This window comes from Lutra lutra, chromosome 2 (assembly GCF_902655055.1).
Source record: "Lutra lutra chromosome 2, mLutLut1.2, whole genome shotgun sequence".
Lineage (NCBI taxonomy): Eukaryota > Metazoa > Chordata > Mammalia > Carnivora > Mustelidae > Lutra > Lutra lutra.
This window is the reverse complement of record NC_062279.1, coordinates 80,744,714-80,770,766: the sequence shown is the minus strand read 5'-3', so window position 1 is coordinate 80,770,766 and position 26,053 is coordinate 80,744,714. Positions and strand designations below refer to the sequence as shown.

The 26,053-nt window shown below is 36.0% G+C and overlaps 1 protein-coding gene across 5 annotated transcripts in view; it reads left to right on the top strand.

The window, feature by feature from the left end:
* Positions 1-26,053, top strand: part of TMEM144 (transmembrane protein 144) — a 71,266-nt gene that overhangs the window by 33,820 nt on the left and 11,393 nt on the right. For 2 of the 5 annotated variants that reach the window (XR_007125152.1, XR_007125153.1), the window contains exons 12-13: positions 4,672-4,878; positions 24,002-24,076. Coding sequence is in view for 1 of the 5 variants with exons in the window: in XM_047717807.1 (XP_047573763.1) it covers positions 4,672-4,755 (84 nt within the window). In the remaining 4 variants the exon portion in view is untranslated. Of the gene's footprint in view, positions 1-4,671; positions 6,219-15,310; positions 15,913-24,001; positions 24,077-26,053 lie in introns of those variants that run through there. The other 3 variants (XM_047717808.1, XM_047717807.1, XR_007125154.1) reach the window with 2 other exon arrangements.

Sequence of the window (26,053 nt, the reverse complement as noted above, 5' to 3'; positions counted from 1 at the left end):
CATATGCTGAAATTAAAAACCAGTTTTTAATTAAGAGAAAACCTCTTAGAAGTGCTACAAATAGGAGAAATCTGTCTATCAAAAACAACATAGCTAAGATAACACCTAAAAGTTCTCTCCCAATTATACCTCAGTAAAACTGAGGAGTTGAAAGTCAAAGATTTATCTATATTATTCAGTATCTTCTGGAGATCCTAGCCAGTATGGTAAAATAAAATTTAAAAAATAAAATTAAAAAAGAAGAGAAATAGATGTAGGAAAGAAAAATGAGAAAACTGTCATTTGCATGTAACATTATCTGCTTTAGAAAGCTAAGTGAATCAGCTGAAAATCTCGAGATCTAATAAGATCATTTGGTAAGTTCTGAAATAGGATAAATATAAAATCAAAAGCTTTTTAATATGCCACCAATAACCAATTTTAAAAAGGAAAATAAGGGAAACTGGATGGTTAAGTAGGTTAAGCGTCTGGCTCTTGACTTCAGCTCAGGTCATGATCTCGGTGGTCCTGGGATCGGGCTCCATGTAGGGCTCTGCACTTAGTGGCAGGGGGTCTGCTTGGGGATTCTCTGTCTCCCTCTCCCTCTGCACTTTCCCCCGCTAGTTCTCTCTTTCTCTCTCAAATAAGTAAATAAATCTTTTCTTAGAAAATGAAAATAAATGCTATTAAAAATTACAAAAGTTATAAAAATATAAGAAAATAATCAACAAGGAATTGTTAGATTTAGAAAATCATTCACTTTACCACAGAAGTTTCCTATAGAACGTAAGAAAATATCAGAACAAATGGGGAAGCTTACCACATTCCTGATGGAGCAACTCACAATTGTTAGTAGGCAGTTGTTTCCAATTACATTCAGTGTGATTCCAACAAAATTCCAACGGAGTTCTATCTGGAATTTTGAAAGTGTGCTCTAAACTTTGGCCAAGTTTGTATGTAAATGTAAAGAGAAAGAAGACCAAGCTGGAAGCAAAGATTGACTTTTATTGACTTCTGGACTTAAAAAAAAAAAAAAAAACATAAAAATGGAAAAAAAAAAACCTACTTACAAATCTGTCTGCAAACAAAATTCAAAATTTAAGAAATATCCAGTGAGACTTGTAATAAAGTGAAGGTGCCTAATTGCCTCTTAACAGGTAGTTTAAAGCCAAGTTTTAAATACTCTACCTGCCAACTCCTTTAAGAAAGAGCTAGGAACTAAACACTGAAACCAAAATCCTATTGGAATTTTTTTTTAAGATTTTACTTATTTGAGAGAGTGAAAGAGAAGGCAGGAGCAGGAGGAGCAGCAGGCAGAGGGAAAAGTAGGCTCACCACTGAAAGCCCAATATGGAACTCCAACCCAGAACCCTGGGATCATGACCTGAGCTGAAGGCAGACATTTAACCAACTGAGCCACCCAGGCGCCCCCTATCAGAATTTTTTGAATTATTTTTCTTAGAAACAAGATAAGACCTAGAGGAAAACAAAAGCAAAACATGTATCTTTCCTTTTAGGCCCTATTAGTTATGTCTTGAAGCAGTACTTGAAGACACATATTTGAAAGTCTACAACCTACAGCAGTAAGAACTTAATCTGAGATCCAAGCACTTTTTGTGCTAAAGAGTTTTAATGATTTTAGTTAGTCCTAATGCCATCCAGGCACCAGCTGGAGGCGTTTCCACTTTCCACAATGCTCTTTTATATCTGGTATTTGTTCATCTTTGGGAAGTTTGTTTTAGAATTTTACTTTTAGCTATTTTAAGCTAGATGTACATTATTATCTTTAGAAACAAACTTCAGACACAATGTCTACAGAAGTAACAATGCGGGGAATTACTACCACAACAGTTTGTAGGTCAGTAGCTACTCCCAGATAAAGAATGGGATTATCTGTTATCTTAGTAGCTGTTTCAGAGATCCAAGTTTAAAACTTTTTGCTTTGGGGAGAATGTTAGTATGATCTTTCTAAGTGTTAATATTCACTTTTGACAAAGGGAAAATATTGCTATAGCCCAAATATAATCAGTCTTTGTCTTTAGGAGACTGGGCAGTTTAGACAGATTCTTAACCTTAAAAGGGAAAAATACTTTAATCTCTGAGAACATCATTCTTCTGACTACGTAGACAATAAAGGAGAGAGCCCAACAAAGTATTCACATAATTAGGTTGTATAAAGTGCCGATAATTGTTTTTCTTATTTTTTTTAAAGGTTTTATTTATTTGACAGAGAGAGAGACTGCAAGTGAGGGAACACAATCAAGGGACGTGGGAGAGGGAGAAGCAGGCCTCCTGCTGAGCAGGGAGCCCAGTGCAGAGCTTGATCCCAGGACCCTGGGATCATGACCTGAGCCAAAGGCAGATGCTTAAGAGTGAGCCACCCAGGCACCCCTATTTTTCTTATTTAAGTCATTGTATCAATTGTCTAATTCACAAAGGAGATTTGGGAATCTCCTGATTGTATTCCTTCTTTGAGCCTATATTTGAGTGCCTATTCTCCATCAGTGCTGATATCTAGGTAAAGTTGCAGTCTTTAAAACTGACAAGATGTCAGGGAAACTTAAAGCTCAGAAGGAGAGAGAGAGAGAGAGAGGTTTGAGAGTGTGTGTGTGTGTGCGCGCGCGCGTGCGCGCGCGCACCCGAGCACGCCCAAGCACATAAATAAGCTGCTCTGTACTCGGCGAGGCTTTGTGGTGCTTTCATTTGTGGAACTTGCATTAGAGTGACTTCTGGTAGTACTCATACTCACAGTGAATCAGAAACTTCAGTTGGCCCCAGCCCAACTTAAAAGACCTCTTCCTGTCATCAAATACAGATCATTTCATCCATTTTCCCCCCAATTCTTTATGAAGTTGAAGAAAAAAGATATGAGCTTTTGGAATTTCGGCTATGTATTAATTGATATTAATGTTATAGTAAGAGATAAAAATAATATTATATGATTTGACTATCAAGAGATCTCAATGCTGTTTTAGAATTTTATCTGAAGTTAGGGAGGTACTGGTCCTGTTTTACTTTATAATGTTCAAACCTTGCTTTAGAGCATCAGGACTTACAATTAAAGAGGGATATAGTGTGACAACCATTAAGATGGAAACAGCCAAGGAGCCTGAAACTATTTCATATGAAACATGGTCAAAGGAGCTAAAATAATGATCCAGAAAATATAAGCTTTAAGAGCATAAGACAGTTATTTTTTTAATATTTGAGGGTTTATCTTTTGGGATAGAGATTAAAATTGGTCTATCTGTACCTCTGGAGATAGATAAAACTTACAGTAAATAGGAACACCTGGGTGTCTCAGTTGGTTAAGCATCTGCCTTTGGCTCAGGTCATGATCTCAGGGTTCTGGGTTGGAGTTCCACATTGGGCTTTCAGCAGGGAGCCTGCTTCTCCCTCTCCCTCCGCCTCTCTACAACGTTCATGCACTCTCCCTCTCTCTCAAATAAAAAAATAAATTTTTGAAAAGGAGAACTTAAAGTAAATAAAATATCTCTACTTAACACAGAAAGATACTTCTTTGTTAGGGACACTGGAGTGGACTGTCAGTTAAGCGTCCAAATCTTGATTTCAGCTCAGGTCATGGTCTCAGGATAATGAGATAGAGCCTGGTGGTCAAACACTGAACTCAGTGGGGAATCTTTTTGAGATTCTCTCTCTCCCTCTGCCCCTTCCCTCTCTCTAAAATAAATAAATAAATAAATTGTTTAAAAAAAAATAGATACTTCTTTGTTAATCAAAGGTGGACTGGCTACATTGGGAAGTAGTTGTCAGTGTTTCCTGTCTTTAAGACCAGTGCACGTACCCCTAGCTGGGCAAAGCAAACTTAGTCTCTGTTTCTTCCTCACCCTTCAGATCCATCTCTGTCTCTCCATCTGCTCCTCAGCACCTTTGCCCAGGAAGGCTGTCATTGCCTCCTTCATCATCTCCTTACACCCATTCTGGACCCCTCCAATCTGTTCACCATCTGCAAAAAAAGGGTGGACTTTATGAAATGTGAATCCCATCTTTTCACCACATCCAGCTGCCTGTTTCTTTAATGTCTTCCCATTACTTGGAAAAATAAAACCCCAAAGTGTACATGGACTGTGAGATCCCCATAAGCTCTGACCATAGCATTCCAACCTGGTTTTGCTCCGTTTGACTCTCATAATCTGTGGACACACTGCCTTCCTTTCAATCCCTGGCAAGTATCACACTTAATCTTACAACAGAGATTTGCACATAAAATTCCTTCTACCTGGAACCCCTACTTGTTTCCCTACCCGATTAATTGGTACTTATGGTTAGAAGCTTAATTCCTCACCCTCCAGACCAGCCTCACTAAGATTTCTTTGTAGCCCCCCTCAGAAACAATCATGGTCGTTTACTTATTAACACCCCTCTCACTTCGTAGCATTCTTTCTGTGATGATTAACTTCTATCTCCCATCAGGGCACATTTCCTCAGCATTTTAACCCCCGCATATGTTGCTGCAAAGTGGGTGCCCACGTGTATTTACTGAGTGGGTGAATTAGGAAGGTTCTAATGGGTTTTTGAGAGACTCTGGATGATTATTTGGCAGGATAGCAAAAGGCATACTGGTGGATAGAGCAGATGGTTAGTAAGGTCCCTAGAAATCTTGACATTCTGTGTTTTCTGCATGTTTGATTCATGTTTCCTTAATTACACTTACTTTTTTTTATTATTCAGGGTCTACAAAACTACCTATTGATGATATTTGCATTTTTCATCATCTTGACTGGAGCATTATGCACGGCTTTCTCCAAAATCTAACAATCACAAGACCAGCAGATGGCAGCAGTGGGTAAGAGAACCCTGCTACAGGACTTGAGTGATTATGCTGAGAAGAGAGTTCATTTTCTTCCAGCAAAGGGATCTCAACCCGTCTTGGACTGGGTAAATGATTTTTTTTTTTTTCCACAAACGTGAGAATAAAGGAGAACTAAGTTTCAATCTAGTAAAAAAATGGAAAATTCTTCTAATGAACTATTTATGGTGGTAGGACTTTACTGGGTGACTAAAATGTCGGCCTTTTACAGCATTATAGACAAGAGTGCTCCTTTTATCACAATACACACTCGGTGTTGCATAATCAGCAAAACAGGGTGAAGTTCATATACACAAAGAATTTTATACATGTCCAAGTTTCCAACGTATTACCCTCGTTAATGAAGAGAGGCAGAAAAATGTTGGGGAGAGAAATGGGGAGAATACCTACCTTAAAATAGAATTAGACTCCAAAGCTATCTAGATCCTTTGCCAGAAAAAGTAAATGTCAGTGTTAGTAATTGAATATGAAAAGGCCATTTCATTTTTTGCCCAAACTTAATTTTACTTCAAATTAATATTGCTCAACTCTACATCATCCCCTCATCTTAGCTCAAAATGCTTTTGATTATCTCCAGATAAAATCCATCTTCAGAGCACAAAAGTTTCCAACCATTGAGAATATGTGTCTAATACATATACAGACATATGCAGGTAGACACACGTAAATACACACATGTGTATGTCTGTATGATTCTAAACTTGGGGGGAATTCTAGAGTTGCTATAGTGAGGGTCCTGCTTATTAGAGTAAGAATTTGCAGGGGTCAAACACTTTGAATGTAAAATTTATTATTATTTTTCTGAACTATACCTTTCTAAAATCCCTTTTTAAACTGGAAGTTTTCTTCCTGTTTTAACTGGTGGTTTCTATTAGGGAAAGAAAATTAATGGACATGTTATTTTTATATATATATCAAAAGAGACAGAATAGCATTCTGCTTATGTGTTTGTACTCTGGTACTAACCCAGGTGGGTTTCATCTTCATTGTATGACTTCAAAGAAGTTCCTGAGCCCCCTGTATCAGATTCCTCATCTATAAATAATAACGATAATAATAATGGTTATTGTAAGGCTCAAATTAGTTAAAATCCATAACATGTTCATGAGTATCTGGCACTTGGCAAACATTGTATAAGTCTTAGCTATAATTATTATCTATTGTTTAAGAATGAAGATGTGTCTATAGATTGGAAGATATTTTGTAAGAGCTACTGGTCTCACCACCAACCCATCCAAACAACTAATTATTATTCATTCCTCTATTTGAGTACAATTTAAATAATGATGCTGGAATCTCTATTTCATTATTGAATTCTTTGATTGTAACACCTTACCAAAACTCATTTGAATTTTAACTGGAAGTATCACTAAATTATGTTGATAACTTTAAATAAATTGACATGACAGAAAAGCTATTTTGCTTACTTGAATATATTTTCAAATTTCATATTGATTTAATTATTTAATTAAGCATTTAATTATTCTGTAGTTGAGAATGCCAATTTATACACAAAATTTTAAATGTGAAGTAAAGCAATTACAGAAGAAAAATGAGGGAAAAAATCTTATTACCACTATACAGTTTCTGCTACCACACAATGCTTTTAGTGTTAAGAGTGTTAAGAGGTAAGGGTAGTGGGGTTGGGTGGGGGGACAAGCTTTTCAAAATGGTTACCATGTAGAAAACTTGCTATGTAGAGATTAGTCTAAACAAGTGATTGCCAAATTTCTACTTTCTTTGCTCAATTTAAGAAATTAACACCTATCTCTCCAGAACTTTTGAGGCTTTGTTTTTCCTTGTCTAGTATGGTCAGATTCTTGTGTTTTAACTTTTTCTTGCTTCGCTTTCTGTCTCTGTATACAGAGAAGTCACTACCTTAAGTAGGGGAGTGGCAGGCCAATGAGGCCGGCATCCAGATTATGGGAATTATTTATTATCAGAATAAAAACTCCTAACTTCTCAAAATTCCTAATGGGCTTTATGGAATTAATAGTGCAACATTTCCCCAGAGTTAACAAATCTCCATTCCTCTTGTATTCATTTATTTGTACTACCTATATGTATCAGTATTTGTGAGCTGAAAAACACATTTGAGTTAAAAAGGCAAATTGTAGAACCATGTGCAAATATGATACCATTTAGGTAAAATTTTAAGAATCAAAATAGTTTATATTTTTCAATAAATACGATTCTATAAGTATGATTTCTATAAATAGAAAATCAGAAAAATACATATAAAAAGGTCATAATAATGCTTGCCTCTAGTGAGGATAAATGAGATAATGGCAACACTGGGGTCAATGTGAACTTGAGCATTATCTGTAATACTCTAATTTTTATGGCAATGAATTCATATTTTTTCTTTAATATCTGTTAAAGAGTCAATAGCAAAAGAACTCCAAACACATGTCTAAATGTTGAAGTAATTAACACTAAGTAAGGAAAATATGGGTGTATGTTATTTTCCTCATTTTTTTAAGTACTTTTTAATTTCAAAGCAAGCATGCACATGCACAGACAAATAAAAGAGATCAAGGTAAAGTTGGGAAATTTTCCAACTTAAAAGTCCCACCTTCTAAGGATAGAATCTAGAAACTCACTTTCCTAGCCTCCCTTACAGTAGGATGTGTCATTCATGGTTATATAGCCTCCAAATAGACAAAGTAATCTAGAATGACAGAAAACAAATTATGGTAGCCTGGGACATGAGGGTTAACTACGAAGAGTATAAGGGAAACTTATGGGTTGCTGGAAGTGTCCTGTATCTAGATTCTAGTGGTAACTACATGAGTGTGTATATTTGCTCATAATAGTCTCCACCTGAGTGGGAGAATTTTATTGGATGCAAATTATACCTCATTAAAGTTGATTAAAAGTTTATTAAAATAGGCTATCTGTGTGTGTGTGTGTGTGTGTGTGTGTTTTAATGAGGCCAAATTTCTGAAACAAGTGTTTTAGATAGGTCACAGAATATCCAGCAGGACCATGGAATTGACGTTGGAGGCTACATAATCAGGAACGATACATCCTACTGCAAGAAAGGATACTATATTTTATGAAAAAAATTTTTGCCTCTTTTGAGATAATCATGTTTTTTCTTTTTACTCTGTCAATATGGCGAATTACATTTATTACTTTTCAAATATTAAACCAATTTTGGATTCCTCTAGTAAACACTACTTAGTCATGATGTGTTTTAGCCTTTCTATATATTGTTGGATTTAATTTGCTTTTCTGTTCATGATGGATATTGTTCTGTAATATCAGGGTAATGGCTTTAAAAAGTTTGCAAAGGATTGGTACTATTCTTCCTTAAATGTCTGGTAGAATTCAAAAGTAAATCTATCTAAGGCTCATTTTCTTTAACATATAGGTTGATTCACATCATCTATTTCTTGATTGAATTTTCTTAATTTTTTTCTTTCAAGGAATTTACTCATTTCATATACATTAAGATTATTAGTATAGTATTGTTTATAATATTTCTTCATTCTCCTTTTCATATCTATAGGATCTGTAGTAATATCCACTTTTTTTTTAAGATTTTATTTATTTACTTGACAGAGATCACAAGTAGGCAGAGAGGCAGGCAGAGAGAGAGAGGAGGAAGCAGGCTCCCTGCTGAGCAGAGAGCCCAATGTGGGACCCTGGGACATGACCTGAGCCGAAGGCAGAGGCTTTAACCCACTGAGCCACCCAGGCACCCCAGTTGTCCACTTTCTCATTCTTGATATTGATAATTTGTTCCTTCTCTTTCTATGAACATTCTAGCTGAAAGTTTATGAATTTTATTCATCTATTCAATAAATTAGCTGTAGATTTACTTGAGTTTTCTCTACCCTGTTTTTCTCTTCAATTTCATTGATTTGTGTTCTCTATTATTTATTCTGTTTCTTATAAGTTTTTAACTTGCTCTTATTCTCCACCCCCCTCCTCTTTTTCTGTATCTCCAATTATACATACATATATTCTACCTTCCTTGATCTTCCCAAACTCTTATTTCTATCTACTTAACTCAGGAAGCCTTTTGGGCTCTGTGTTCCTCCTTACAGCACTGCAGCCTGTAAACTCTATGTAGGCAGTAAAATTGAAAATTACAGTGCTCAGCTTATTCGATTCCCCTTCTGACAGGGATCATGGTCATGTCCAGCGTTTGGTCCAATGTTTCATACGTTTTGCCCATTTTGTTGTTTCTTCAGTGTATAAAGATTAACATGGTTCTTATTACTCCATCTTTACAAGAATTAGAAATTCTCTGATTAGCATTTTGTTATATTTTAATTTCAACTTCTCCTCCGTCATATTTTCATGAATAGCAACATCAAAGAATAATTAGGCATTCTAGTTGGTTGAATATGTCTCCCCCCAAAATATGTCTAAGTCCTAATTTCTAATACCTGTGAGTATGACCTTATTTGGAAATAGGGTCTTTGCAGATGTAATTAAATTAAGGATCTCAAGATGTGATCATCTTGGATTTAGGATGGACTCAAAATCTAATGACTAGTATCCTTATAAGAGAAAAGAAAGAGATTATTTGATACAGAAACATGAGAAGAAAGCCACATGAAGATGGAGGCAGAGATTGGAGTGATGTAACTACAACCCAAGGAAAATGAAGGATTGTGGGAAGACACTGAGCTAGGAGGCAGGCTTGGAAAGTGGTTCTCCTTCAGATCTCCTGAAGGAACCAACTGTCCCAGACTTTAGCCACTAACTGTGAGAAAATAAATTTCTGTTGTTTTAAGAATTCAAGTTTCTGATAATTTATTGTCTCATCCCTAGGAAACTAATCCAATGATCTTACAAAATAAGACACACAAATGCAACCCATAACCTTTAATATTGGCAATACTACTATCCAGATAAAGATGTTGGCCAAGCTGCAAAGCAAACACAGAATAAGTAGGAAAATTACATGTTATAAAGATCTCAAAAAGTGGCTTTTTGTCTTAACAGAGTTAAGTAATTTATCATTGGATAATACAGGATGGGGCATACCTCTCTTCCTCTATAAAATGCAATAGAATATGTCAGATGCAGAAAAACTCACCACAAAAAAAAAGAACAAGAGGCAATACCAAAGGCTAGGGACCTAATCAATACAGACATTGGTAAAATGTCAGATCTAGGGTTCAGAATGATGATTCTCAAAGTTCTAGCTGGGCTCAAAAAAGCCATGGAAAATATTAGAGAAACCCTCTCTGGAGAGATAAAAGCCCTTTCTGGAGAAATAAAAGAACTAAAATCTAACCAAGTTGAAATTTAAAAAGCTATTAATGAGGTGCAATCAAAAATGGAGGCTCTCACTGCTAGATTAAATGAGGCAGAAGAAAGAATTAGTGATATAGAAGACCAAATGACAGAGAATAAAGAAGCTGAGCAAAAGAGGGACAAACAGCTACTGGGCCATGAGGGGAGAATTCGAGAGATAAGTGAAACCATAAGACGAAACAACATTAGAAAATTGGGATTCCAGAAGAAAAAGAAAGAGAGAGGGGAGCAGAAGGTATATTGGAGAGAATTATTGGAGAGAATTTCCCTAATATGGCAAAGGGAACAAGCATCAAAATCCAGGGGGTGCAGAGAACCCCCCTCAAAATCAATAAGAATATGTCCACACTGCGTCACCTAATAGTAAAATTTATAAGTCTTAGCGACAAAGAGAAAATCCTGAAAGCGGCCCGGGAAAAGAAGTCTGTAACATAAAATGGTAAAAATATTAGATTGGCAGCAGACTTATCCACAGAGACCTGGCAGGCCAGAAAGAGCTGGCATGATATATTCAGAGCAATAAACGAGAAAAACATATGGCCAAGAATACTACATCCAGCTAGGCTATCATTGAAAATAGGAGGAGAGATAAAAAGCTTCCAGGACAAACAAAAACTGAAAGAATTTGCAAACACCAAACCAGCTCTACAGGAAATATTGAAAGGGGTCCTCTAAGCAAAGAGAGAGCCTAAAAGTAGTAGATCAGAAAGGAACAGACAATATACAGTAACAGTCACCTTACAGGCAATACAATGGCACTAAACTCATATCTCTCAATAGTTACCCTGAATGTTAATGGGTTAAATACCCCAATCAAAAGACACAGGGTATCAGAATGGATAAAAAAAAACAAACCCCATCAATATGCTGCCTAAAGAAACTCATCTTAAACCCGAAGACACCTCCAGAATTAAAGTGAGGGGGTAGAAAACAATTTATCATGCTAATGGACATCAAAAGAAGGCTGGGGTGGCAATCCTTATATCAGATCAATTAGATTTTAAGCCAAAGACTATAACAAGGGATGAGGAAGGACACTATATCATACTCAAAGGGTCTGTCCAACAAGAAGATCTAACAATTTTAAATATCTATGCCCCTAACATGGGAGCAGCCAACTATATAAACCAATTAATAACAAAATCAAAGAAACACATTGACAATAATACAATAACAGTAGGGGACTTAACACTCCCCTCACTGAAATGGACAGATCATCCAAGCAAAAGATCAACAAGGAAATCAAGGCCTTAAATGACACACTGGACCAGATGGACATCACAGATATATTCAGAACATTTCATCCCAAAGCAACAGAATACACATTCTTCTCTTGTGCCCATGGAACATTCTCCAGAATAGATCACATCCTCGGTCCTAAATCAGGTCTCAACTGGTATCAAAAGTTTGGGATCATTCCCTGCATATTTTCAGACCACAATGCTCTGAAGCTAGAACTCAATCACAAGAGGAAATTTGGAAAGAACCCAAATACATGGAGACTAAACAGCATCCTTCTAAAGAATGAATGGGTCAACCAGGAAATTAAAGAAGAATTGAAAAAAATTCATGGAAACAAGTGATAATGAAAACACAATGGTTCAGAATCTGTGGGACACAACAAAGGCAGTCCTGAGAGGAAAATATATACAGTACAAGCCTTTCTCAAGAAACAAGAAAGGTCTCAGGTACACAACCTAACCCTACACCTAAAGGAGCTGGAGAAAGAACAAGAAAGAAACCCTAAACCCAGCAGGAGAAGAGAAATCATAAAGATCAGAGCAGAAATCAATGAAATAGAAACCAAAAAAACAATAGAACAAATCAACGAAACTAGGAGCTGGTTCTTTGAAAGAATTAATAAGATCGATAAACCCCTGGCCAGACTTATCAAAAAGAAAAGAGAAAGGACCCAAATAAATAAAATCTTGAATGAAAGAGGAGAGATCACAACTAACACCAAAGAAATACAGACAATTATAAGAACATACTATGAGCAACTCTATGCCAACAAATTTGACAATCTGGAAGAAATGGATGCATTCTTGAGACATATAAACTACCACAACTGAACCAGGAAGAAATAGAAAGCCTGAACAGACCCATAACCAGTAAGGAGATTGAAACAGTCATCAAAAATCTCCAAACAAACAAAAGCCCAGGGCCAGATGGCTTCCCGGGGGAATTCTACCAAACATTTGAAGAAGAACTAATTCCTATTCTCCTGAAACTGTTCCAAAAAATAGAAATGGAAAGAAAACTTCCAAACTCATTTTATGAGGCCAGCATCACCTTGATCCCAAAACCAGACAAGGATCCCATCAAAAAACAACTACAGACCAATATCCTTGATGAACACAGATGCAAAAATTCTCACCAAAATACTGGCCAATATGATCCAACAGTACATTAAAAGGATTATTCACCACGACCAAGTGGGATTTATTCCAGGGCTGCAAGTTTGGTTCAACATCCACAAATCAATCAATGTGATACAACACATTAATAAAAGAAAGAACAAGAACCATATGATACTCTCCATAGATGCTGAAAAAGCATTTGACAAAGTACAGCATCCTTTCCTGATCAAAACTCTTCAAAGTGTAGGGATAGAGGGCACATACCTCAATATCATCAAACCCATCTATGAAAAACCCACCGCAAATATCATTCTCAATGGAGAAAAACTGAAAGCTTTTCCGCTAAGGTCAGGAACACAGCAGGGATGCCCATTATCACCACTGCTATTCAACATAGCACTAGAAGTCCTTGCCTCAGCAATCAGACAATAAAAAGAAATTAAAGGCATCCAAATCGGCAAAGAAGAAGTCAAACTATCACTCTTTGCAGATGATATGATACTATATGTGGAAAACCCAAAAGACTCCACTCCAAAACTGCTTGAACTTGTACAGGAATTCAGTAAAGTGTCAGGATATAAAATCAATGCACAGAAATCAGTTGCATTTCTCTACACCAACAACAAGACAGAAGAAAGAGAAATTAAGGAGCCAATCCCATTTACAGTTGCACCCAAAACTATAAGATACCTAGGAATAAACCTAACCAAAGAGGCTAAGAATCTATACTCAGAAAACTATAAAGTACTCATGAAAGAAATTGAGGAAGACACAAAGAAATGGAAAAATGTTCCATGCTCCTGGATTGGAAGAATAAATATTGTGAAAATGTCTATGCTACCTAAAGCAATCTACACATTTAATGCAATCCCTATCAAAATCCCATCCATTTTTTTCAAAGAAATGGAACAAATAATCCTAAAATTTATATGGAACCAGAAAAGACCTCGAATAGCCAAAAGAATATTGAAAAAGAAAGCCAAAGTTGGTGGCATCACAATTCCGGACTTCAAGCTCTATTACAAAGCTGTCATCATCAAGACAGCATGGTACTGGCACAAAAACAGACACATAGATCAATGGAACAGAATAGAGAACCCAGAAATGGACCCTCAACTCTATGGTCAACTAATCTTCGACAAAGCAGGAAAGAATGTCCAATGTAAAAAAGACAGTCTCTTCAACAAATGGTGCTGGGAAAATTGGACAGCCACATGCAGCAAAACGAAATTGGACCATTTTCTTACACCACACACGAAAATAGACTCAAAATGGATGAAGGACCTCAATGTGTGAAAGGAATCCATCAAAATCCTTGAGGAGAACACAGGCAGCAACCTCTTTGACCTCAGCCACATCAATTTCCTGGGAACATTGCCAAAGGCAAGGGAAGCAAGGGCAAAAATGAACTATTGGGATTTCATCAAGATCAAAAGCTTTTGCACAGCAAAGGAAACAGTTAACAAAACCAAAAGACAACTGACAGAATGGGAGAAGATATTTGCAAATGACATATCAGATAAAGGGCTAGTATCCAAAATCTATAAAGAGCTTAGCAAACTCAACACCCAAAGAACAAAGAATCCAATCAAGAAATGCGCAGAGGACATGAACAGACATTTCTGCAAAGAAGACATCCAGATGGCCAACAGACACATGAGAAAGTGCTCCACATCACTCGGTATCAGAGAAATACAAATCAAAACCACAATGAGATACCACCTCACACCAGTCAGAATGGCTAAAATTAACAAGTCAGGAAATGACAGATGCTGGCGAGGATGCGGAGAAAGGGGAACCCTCCTACACTGTTGGTGGGAATGCAAGCTGGTGCAACCACTCTGGAAAACAGCATGGAGGTTCCTCCAAAAGTTGAAAATAGAGCTACCCTATGACCCAGCAATTGCACTACTGGGTATTTACCCTAAAGATACAAACGTAGTGATCCGAAGGGGCATGTGCACCCGAATGTTTACAGCAGCAATGTCCACATAGCCAAACTATGGAAAGAACCTAGAAGTCCATCAACAGATGAATGGATAAAGAAGATGTGGTATATATACACAATGGAATACTATGCAGCCATCAAAAGAAATGAAATCTTGCCATTTGCGACAACGTGGATGGAACTAGAGGGTATCATGCTTAGCGAAATAAGTCAATTGGAGAAAGACAACTATCATATGATCTCCCTGATATGAGGAAGTGGAGATGCAATGTGGGGGGTTTGGGGGCTAGGAAAAGAATAAATGAAACAAGATGGGATTGGGAGGGAGACAAACCATAAGTGACTCTTCATCTCACAAAACAAACTGAGGTTGCTGGGGGGAGAGGGGCCAGGAGAGGGGGGTGTGGTTATGGACATTGGGGAGGGTATGTGCTATGGTGAGTGCTGTGAAGTGTGTAAACCTGGCAATTCACAGACCTGTATCCCTGGGGATAAAAATACATTATATGTTTATAAAAAATTTTTAAAATTTAATTTAAAAAAAAAAGAATATGTCAGATGATTTTTGTTTGTTTATTTTTAAGAAAGAAAAGAACCAAATAACCTGGAATATTGCATAAAGTGTTTTAGGCACACATCTCTGTATAGAAAAAGCTGTGACAAGAATTAGATAAAAGGAATAGGAACTTTTTTTTAAGTTTCTTGATATTTACAGGAAGATTCTTCTTGCAGACAAAGGACACCAACGCTAACTCTGTTGTTTTTTAGCTACTGAAGTCTTCATGAGGGAATGTATCTCACTTTTTGTTGAAAACAACAGTTAAACTCCTATCTTTTTAAGCATCCTAAGGAAAATGAAAAATAAAATTGAACAGAGGATTTTAATATGTGTTGTAACTTATCATTTGTTTACAGTGATGCTACTGTAATCTTTATATACTTGACTCACATGACATGGAGGTTGAGAAATCTTAAGATCTGCAGTTGGCAATCTGGAGACCTGGGAAAGCTCCTATAGTTACAGTCCAAGTCAAAAACCTGAGAAAGAGAAGCATTGATGGTCGAAACTGCTGTCTACATTTGAAGGCCTAAGAACCAGGGTAGCCAATGCTCAAAATTCTACTCTTGAGTCCAGGTCCTCCAAAGGCATGAGAAAACCCACATTCCAGCTTAAAGACATTGAGGCTGGCAGTGAATTCACTCTTATCCAGCCTTTAATGAATTGGATGAGGCCTCTGACATGGGAAGGGCAATCTGTTCTACTTGGTACACCAATTCAAATGTTAATCTCTTCCAGAAACACACTCATACACACACCAGCAATAATGTTTAACCAAACACCTGGACACCCTGCAGCCCAGTCAAGTTGACACATACAGTTAACTATCACAAGTATGGTAATGCATTTTGTGGTAATTAGCTCTTTAACCATAATAAGAATTTGAGTTTAAACCCTTAAGTACACTGCTTGGTATTACTATTCTGTGAAGATTGTTTTATAAGGTGTCTGAGACTATAAAAACATGTTTATTATAAACACACAGAAGAACATGGAATTCTTGGGAAGTTCTCCTCTGGGTTATACCTGATCTGACAGTAATTAGAATTTCACTTGCTTATATTGAAGTCAAATTAATCAAAGGTGTTGGAAGCAGGAAAGTAAGGAATCTAATAAAAAATATGGTGAGAACTTTTTAAAAAATTACACACAGTCTGAAGAAGGAAATGATATAGCCTCTCCACATACATAATGTATTTCTCAATTGAAACATGACATATTGCTCTTGAAAGACAAAGTAAAGTAAGTTGTCATTTACTTGACTGGACACAGCATTATGAGTTTGGTGGTCAATTCATTCATGATAAGTTTTAAAAATACCTAAAATGTTTTATTATATATAAAATTCCATAAATTTTGAGGTTAAAAACCTGTTAAGACTATTTTCAAAAACAATGTCTATATTTGGTTCAAAATATGATATAATAAGACATAGAGGTTTGGGGGAACTTTGAGAATTAGTTTCAGTGAGGCAATTTATGAAACTTGCATGTTGATAGAACATGGATAAGAAGAGTTAAAGAGACAATAACAGTCCAACAAATAGAAAAATTGTAATTGAATATGACATTTACTTGATTGAGGCACAATTTATATACAATAAATGCTCACCCTGATCAATTTTTACGAAGTTAAACATTTGACCTACCATGACACAAATCAAGTTATAGTCTTGCTTCTATCACCCAAGAAATTTCCCTCATGACACTTTGTGGTCAATTCCCCAGGCCTAGGCCTTCTACCCCTCCCCACGCACATCGTTCTATGCAATAGCTGTTCTTCCACCACTATAAATTTTGCTTGTCCGTATAATATATATAGTGAAACCATAAAATGTTTCCTTAGTGTTTGGTTATTTTCCCTCTGCATAATGTTTTTGAGGCTCAGATATTTTGTTGGTTGTCTTTGTTAATGAGTAGTAATCCATCGCATTTTATGAACATGCCACAGTTTGTTTATCCACTCTTCCATTCATAGACTACGAACACTCCTGCACTAGACTTTCTATGGATATATGCAGGCATTTCCTTTAGACATGTACTGAGGAGACAAGCTGCTGGGTGGAGGTGAGTGAACGCTGAGAAAAACGGCCCTGATAGCCAGGAACTGGGTCCAGTACTCTCAGGCCTTGGGTTTCTGTTGAACAGAAGCAACTTCACAGAACAGTATCAGTCAAGGCCTCTCTGTAACCAAATGGATCAAGAAAAAAAACTCACAATCATGTCTGAACACAGACAAAACATAAATATTGTCCGAGCCACAAAACACCCCTTCTGGTTGAGATGAGTGACTGGCTGCTTTACCAATGGACAGCTTTGGCCTCTCTCTAGTCTTCCCCCGTCCTAGACAAGATTTATAAAGACAACCAGTCATAGAATTATCCACTTCCTGACAACATCCAATCCAGAGCAAAGATCCACTTTATTAAACCCTCTCCAAAACCACCTAACAGAGTCTCAACCCTAATTGTAATTACCAATATACACAAAATAGGGAAAGAAGGAAGAAGTTAAGGACACCACAGGAATCAAAGCAGCAAAATACCAAGTGTGGGAAACTGTACGGGACAGATGATGACTTGATTCCTTCAACAAATACGCATGTGTGTGTACATACGTATTTCTGTACATCTATATAATGTATATTCAGCTGTTTATATGTATGCATGTGTGTGGAGGTATACATTCAGAGAGAGAAAGAGAAAAGGATCTATAGATTTAAAACAACTTCATAGACATGTGAATCAAAAGCAGTATGTGGACCTTATTTCAATCCTTATTTCAAGAATAAAGCAATTGAAAATTTGAAAACTGACTAAATTACCTTGAAGTACGTTTAGGTTTGATAATGGTATTTTGGTTACTTTTTAAAAGTGTCCTTTTTTAGAAATTCAAACAGAATTACTTCTGAATGAAAACAAATGAGGTCTGGGATTTGTTACAAAAGGCTACAGGGCTGGGGTTAAGTGGGTTGGTCTTTTAATAACAAAGCTGGATGTTCACTGAAAGTTGCAGAAAATGGTTGATGGGTTCTTGGGGTGGTGTTATGTTATCATTTTGCACATTTGTGTATGTTTGAAATTTTCCCTATTAAAAAGTTAAAAGCATTTTTTAAAGTTAATATCCAGTAGACTAAAAATAGCCTGTCATTTACTTAATTTGCCTTTCTTTTATTACTTGTTTTAATATTTTTCTGTCAAAGTTTTCTCTTCGATGAATTGACATTTTGTGCCGCAATCCTTTGATCTATTAAAATACTAATATTTTCTTCTGGATTTGCATGCCTTCCACATTAAAAAAAAAAAAATTGCTCCTCCTTCTAGTTTACCATCTGCCCATCTCCTCAAGGAGTTTTATTTCAGCTTAAGCACACTCCTGGTCATTTCTGTGATACAAGTGCATGTCTTCACCTTCTCTTTACAGTCTCACTTTCCTTAGACCCTTCGTGCCTCTTCGCAAAGCTCCAGGCATCTTAATCTCAAGATAGGTTTCTGATTTATCTTTGTAGTTCTCCCTCACTGAATTAGGTAGCCAACACAATATTTTTTTTAAAAAAGGTACACCATGAATATTTATTGAATGAATTAAAATAAGCCAAATCCCAAAGGCCTTGTTTGGTGCTAAAATTATCTTCTATCACATATTTAGGCTTTATATTGAAAGATGTTGGGTAAGCCTGGTGGTGGGTATTAAGGAGGGCAAGTATTGCATGGAGCACTGGGTGTGGTGCATAAACAATGAATCTTGGAACACTGGAAAAAATTAAATTAAATTTATAAAAAAGAACCCCCCCCAAAAAAAGAAAAAAAAGAAAGACGTTTATTTGAGAAAGAGAAAGTTTGAGATACTAAAGTTCAAGACCATTTATAATTTCACTGTGTGACTTTTTTAATAAGAGCTCACATCCAGTTAATACAATAGATAAAATATACAAAGTTAACAGGAAACCATTTTAAATCCTCTAATTATCTGAAAGAACAAAAGTAAAACATAGATTCTGTCCTATCTTCCTTAGTTAAAAACATGTCTTATGATTAGAATAAAAAGAGGAACCAAATAAAATTATTTATACATTTTAGGGATGGGGGGGATTTTTTTGAGGCTCAAGTAATACAGCAGTAAAAAATTTTGTTGGCTCTCATATGAAATTATACAAGATGATGTTAAAACTAAATAGTCAAGAAAATGCAGGCTTTAATTTTCTCTAGGTAGAAAAATTAATATTCCAAATAATGTATCTATTTATCTATTTTTCTTAAGGATCCATACTCTAAGATATGTCTAAGGTTTGTATACAGTAGCCAAAAAGCACTAGGTTTGGTTGCTGGGTGAGATTCTATATCCTGATATTCTTTGACAATCATGTATGTATCTGTGTTCCTAAAATTTTCATTTTAATGTTCATGATAAAATAAGGCATTAAATAAGTCACAGCCTACTTCCCTAAAATGAAGTAGCCTAAGAAATCTAGAAAAACATTCCTATTTATTCCTACATAAATTGTAATGTACATGAATACCTAAATTCCAAGTATATAGGCTGTGTCATCTAATACAACTTACTACTTATAGCCCCTGCATTACAGGGGAAAGTTTCATCTGGTTGCCTCACCTTTAGTTATTAATGTGTATTAAATAATCATTCATTTAATTTCTCTGTAAAAATACATTTTCAATTTTGACCACCAGAGGACAGTGTAGGTTTAATTGTTATAGTCTTTATGTTTTTTAAAAAAAAAGTTTGGACTTCTTTCTCTTTTTTTCCCCCTGCATCTCTCCTCTGAAATGCCTATATTTTGTCATTTATGGATTTTTTAAAATCTGAACTGAGAAACCCTACTTTCTATCTCATACCATACATTCAGTTGAATTGTCAATATGACATCTGATTTTCAGTCTTGGGTTTTTATTACTTTTTGACTTTAGTCTTTATCATTTAATTTCCTAGCAGTGGAACACATCACAAAATAAATCCATTTTTAGAGTTATGTAAACAGGAGAGTGTGTTGCCTGAGAACATTCAGGACATAGGAAAATTCTAAAAGCCAGGGCTACCCGCAGTGGTGAATGTGGCTGATTAAATACTGAGCTAGCAGTCACATTATTCTCTGACCTAATGACAGAGAGACATCATTACTAAATCATTAGGCTGAATAGCTTCAGGTTTCTCTATGATGCTCTAATAACTCTTTTTCAGCTTCATTAGACATTTTAGGTCACAAAGACCTGGGACTATTTGCCCTGCTATTTTTGAAGACCTTTTTGCAACCCAGAGGCGGAAATGTTTTCCCAATAGGCTATTAAGTAATCATTTGCTGTAATTGGATGGATTCTGAATATGGATTCTTACAGCTTCTTACCACCACTGGGTGGAGTGGCTTGAAGAAGGGGTGTCCTCAGTTCCTATTTCCTGGGTACAAAATGATGTTTTACTAAGGTAAACGTCTGAGGTGAAGTCGGGTACCTAATGGTCCTGTTTCAGCTCTGAAATGCCTAGTGGAAAATTACCAAGAAGCAAATTCCATGGAGATAGGAAAGTTGGACATGTCTAAAATACTCAAATCATAAGCTGAGATATTTTCCAGAACCTTTTTCATTTCTCTTCATTTACACAACAAAAGTCATTTCAAATCCTGTCTCTTCACTGGTATCATCTTATTTGTGATGCTTCTTATTGAGGACCTCAGGTCTGAAATTCAAAATCACATATATGTGCTGTCCTGGTAATAAAGCCGTCAATTTTAATATGGGAGTGTTACAGATTTCTTAAATAAGTGGTAAGAAAATATATAAAAATCTAAATCTCACAACATATTCCAAGAGATTTTTTTTGTGCATTTTATGTGGGGGCTGGGGAGCCAATTGGAAGGCAACTTGGAATTGAATGTTTTCTTGTAGGAGGGATTTTCTGCAGAAACCGGGCTTTCTCTACGTGCTGCGCCATTTTATGTAAATTCGGGTCTCTTTTCTGTGGCTGTTGCAAAAATTCAAAATACCTAATTATTTCTGAACTTCAATGCTTTGTGGAATTGATTTCTCCTCCTGAAAAGATGTTTCAAAATTATAAATCAAAGGAAGACAACGTAATTTCCCTCAGCTTTTGTGTGGTTTTACTAGGTTCTGTAGCCCCAGCTGTTTGACTTAACTATTCAGTCAGGCGAACTTTTCAGAAAAGTCTCACAGAATCCAACAGGGCTTTCTTATGGCCCTTCCTTAGGCAGTTCAATTGTGGAAGAGAGAGAGAGAAAGAGAAAGGAAGAGAAAGAGGGAGAGAAGCACATCAATATAAATTGTTATTCACATTAGCTGGAGTTTAAACTACACTAAAAGAAATTTCTTTAAAGAACAAGAACCTTCTTTTTTTATCATAACTTACGATGCCCATCTACATTCTCACTGAAATGGACATAGGTTTTGTTTAAATTGGTTTACCAATAAAAGGAGTTTATTTTAAAACAATGAAAAAAACAAAAGTATAAAACAAAATTAAATAGCATCTTGATTCATTCTATCATTCTTTCCCAGTCTCTCAGTTTCTATCTTTCACACACACACACACAAACACACACAGGCACACACTCGGTCTTAGAGATTATTTCTTACATCTGTTACTAAAAAACAAAATGCTGTTATTAATATACTTGCATGTATATTTTGTGCATTTCTGTGTATATGTTTATAAGTCATATTCCTAGTAGAATTATGATATCATAAGATAGATACACATTTTAAATTTTGATAGATATTGCCGTAATACTCTGCAAAAGTTGTAATTGTATTTTAACCCTGCTAACAGATTTCTCTGTAAACGCAAAGTGATTTTTATCAGTTTCTCAATTATTTACCAATATGATTTGGTTAAAAATGGCATCTAAACATCTAAGTGTGTCTAGGTATGTATTAGTTTGTGAGCAGAATTGATCATTTCTTTCTATGTATTACTAACTCCTTGTATTAGATTTCTCTGGAAATTTCTTCTTGTTCCTATCTCTTGACAATTTTTTCTAGGAAGTTTGGGGACTTAAAATGATAATTCGTAGGATTCTTTTGTATATTAAGGGAATTAAACTCTTTGCTTGTGGTGTACTTTTTGGTAAATACTTTTCTTAGCTTATTTTTCATTTTGCTTTTGTTGATGATTACCACCCATACGTTTAATTCTTACAAGGTAAAACATATCAAGTGTTCCCTTTTAACAGATTATGGTCACACTCTCAAAATAATTTTTATCAATCTCTGTAATTTTTTCCTAACACTTTTATTTACATGTCTTATATTTAAATTGTTAGTTCATATGGAGTTAATATTAGAGCTATGGGTGAAGATTTACCTAAGTAATTTTTCCAAAAACCCCTTAAGTTTTCCCAGCACCATTTGTTGAATAATTCTGCTTTTCTTCGATGTTCTGAAATGTTTTCAATGTATGCTAAGTCCTATAGGTACTTGAGTCAATCTCTAGATCATGTAATCATTTTTTGTGCTAGACAAAGAGTTGTGCTTACTGTGTCTTAATAGTACATCTTAAAGCTGGTTAGCTTATTCACTGGGACTCCTCTTCCCTTTCAGGTTATTTCTGGTTATTCTTATATGTTTACATTTCAAGCTAAATTTAGAATATGTCTGTCTTGCTCTAAGCAAACAAATAGCAGCAATAATACATCTGTTTGTTTGTTTGTTTGTTTGTGGTTTTGGAGTTTTTTTTAGAGGAGGGAAGGAGCAGAGAGGAAGAGAATCTTAATAGGCTCCATGCCCAGCACGAAGCTGGGCATGGCGCTTGATCTCACAACCTTGAGATCACGACCTGAGCCAAACCCAAGAGTTGGCCACTTAACCAACTGAGCTACCCATGGGCCCCCATCTATTGGTATTTTGATTGGATACCATCTAAATCTGTAAATTTAATTCTGGGGTGATTTACAGCTTTCAAATTTTTTAGTGTTTTGGTTGTGCTACTGCATGGTTTTATATTTTATTATTATTGGTTTAAAATGCCAGTTTGGGGAAGAAAAACAGTTCTTGATTTTATTTATCAGTTCTATGACTTGTCTTTTATATTTCTGCTGTAATCATTTTAATCCTCTATTTTTAATCTGAGTTGGGTTTTTTTTTTAAGGTTTTATTTATTTATTTGACAGACAGAAATCACAAGTAGGCAGAGAGGCAGGCAGAGAGAGAGAGGAGGAAGCAGGCTCCCCACTGAGCAGAGAGCCTATGTGGGCTCGATCCCAGGACCCTGAGATCATGACCCAAGCCAAAGGCAGAGGCTTAACCCACTGAGCCACCCAAGCGCCCTTGAGATAAGTTTTTAATTCAATATTTTATTCTATCTCCTATAGTAAAGTATAAGTATTTACATCTATTAATTTTTCTCTGAATATAGCTTTCGACAAGTCACCTAAATTGTGATATATCTAATTTTAATCTTCATTTTCTAGACATTCTGTACAATTAGTTAAAATATTGTTCTTCACAAGAATAATTAAGATCGCATTTTAAAATTTCCAGATGGTTGGGCACCTGGGTGGCTCAGTCCATTAAGTGTCCAACTCATGATTGCAGTTCAGGTCATGGTCTCAGGTGAAATGGAGCCCTGTGCCCGGCTCTGCACTCAGTGGGGAGTCTGCTTAAGATTCTCTCTCTCAGCCCCCACCATCTGCTCTTCCCCTCTTTCTTTCTCTCTTTCCCTCAAATAAATAAATAAATCCTTAGAATTTCCAAGTGGCTAAAGTTTTTAAATTTTTATTTTTGTAATTTTTATTCTTCATAAAATTAATGTAATCCATATTCTTTCTAGTTAATAAAATTCATTGAAGCAGTTTTTGTGCACTAAGATAGGATCAATTTCTATAAATACTTAATGGAAGCTTGAAAATAAGATGCCATGACTGTTCTCAAGCATTTAAATTCTGCATAAACAAATCAAATCAACCCCATTTATTGTCTTTTTCGCACCCTTTAAACCAAATAATTATTTTTAAAATCTAATCTGTCCATTAATGTTTCCCAAAAGGATTGTTTTCCTATTCATTTCCTTTTCTATTTCTTATAGGTTTGCTTCTTGAATTCTGATGTTATACCATTTAGTTCAGAAAAATTTATTCCAGTTAGATCTTCATCACAGAAGGTAAAAGTTCCACTGTGTCTTTTGAATGCACTTTTTGACCTACCTTTAGATGAGCCGCTTGTGAACAGCATATAACTGAGCTTTGCTTTTTGACCCAATATGAGTCTTTTTATCTGACCAGAGAGTTTATGCTTTATCATTATCCCTACAAATCCTGTCTAGTTTCCTTTCTTCCATCTTATTTTATGTTATTTTTTCATTTTTCGTAACTTCCCTTTCCCCTTCTTTTTCTGTTTAATCTGTATTTTCTGACCCTCTGTCCTTGTAATTACAAAGTGTGTGGGCCCCTCTTCACTTTTCTGGTGTGGTGTACTGTCTCTAAAAGCGTGAACCAGAGACTAACAGAATCAGCTCGGTTCTTGTCACACAGGCAGATCCCAGGGCTCCTGAGAGGAGAAAAGTTGTGTGCTCTTCACAAGCTTACTGTGGTTCTTTTAACTCAACCCAGTCTTATTTTGCAAAATATCAAACATATCAAACATACTGAAAATTTGTGTGACAAACTCAGGTTTGAAAATTTGAAAGAATACTAATAGAAATACCTGTATCCCCTTCATCCAACTTTAATAATTGTTAACATTTTGCTCCCTTAACTTGTGCTCTCTCTCTCTCTCACTCTGTCTCTCCTCCCTCTCTCCAGCCCTCCCTCCCAGAGTTCCGAAAGATAGATTCCACCAATCGTGTAACAAATCATGTCACATTATTTTAACAACTTCAGCCTTTATTACTGAAGACTAGAATATTGTGCTTCATGATCACAATCTTATTGACACAGCCAAAAAGCTTAATATTGATCCAAATCCATTATCTAATATGACGTCTGTGGTTGATTGTTACATTGATGGGCACTGTGAACCTCTGAGACATTAACAAAAGAACCCATTGCAAGCAGAGACTAAATAAGCATATGCTGACCAGGGCCTGTCCTCATGGAAGGCTGCTGATGCCACTGAGGACACTGGTCTCGCCCTCTTCGAAAGTAAGAGAGCCTGTGAAGAGAGGATCCCAGCCATCCAGTCGTTCCTCCAGCTGCATGAGCGAGTACTAACAATATCAACAGAAGAACCTCCCAAGCCATCCACAGATCCCTGATAAACAGTAATTATTTAAGCCACTGAATTTGAATTTGTTACACAGCAATAGCTATTTGACACTTAGTCTATATTTAAATTACCCTGATTGTTAAAATAATGTCCCTTATAGCTTCTTATCACTTTTTTGATCCAGATCCATTCAAGACTTACACACTGAATTTAGTTATCATGTTTCTTTACTGCCTTTTTATTTATACCAATTCCCTGTTCTAGCTGTTTTTATCTTTAATGATATTGACTTTTTTATTAAAGAATCTCAGCCTGTTGTCTTATAAAATAGTCTATAATCTTGATTTGTCTGATCATTTCCTTGTGAATAGCTGTAGTGTAGATATTTTTGTCAGACTACAATAGTTAATGTGGTAGACTTCCCATTATATCATATCAAGAGAGGTGCTGAGTTTGATAATTTGATTAAAGTGTTTCCTATCAGACTTACACATTATTAAAAAAATACTTTGAGAGTTTGTAAATATCCTGTTCCCCACCTAACTTTCACACATTGGCTATAGCACCCAGTGATGATCCCTGCCTGAATAAATTATATCAGTGACTGCAGAAAGGTGATTTTATAATTCTATCATTAATTGTGCATTTTCTACCCAGTATTCATCTGTGAAAATAAACTTTTCCTTCTCCATCCCTTCTCTCTTTTTCTATGGGCTTGAAAACTTGTTGTTGTTGATGTTGTTCGATGGGTCAAAAATCTATTGTAAACGTCATTGTTTTTAATAGTTCAGTTCAGCCAGCAGGGAGGTCCCTCAGTGCCCCCTCCATCAATCTTTGTGTGCTTCTTAGCTTTCTGGTACATTAATTCACCCTGCACTTCTCCCACCCAAACCATTATCAATCCTTTCTTCAACGAGATTAGTTCCTTTTACTG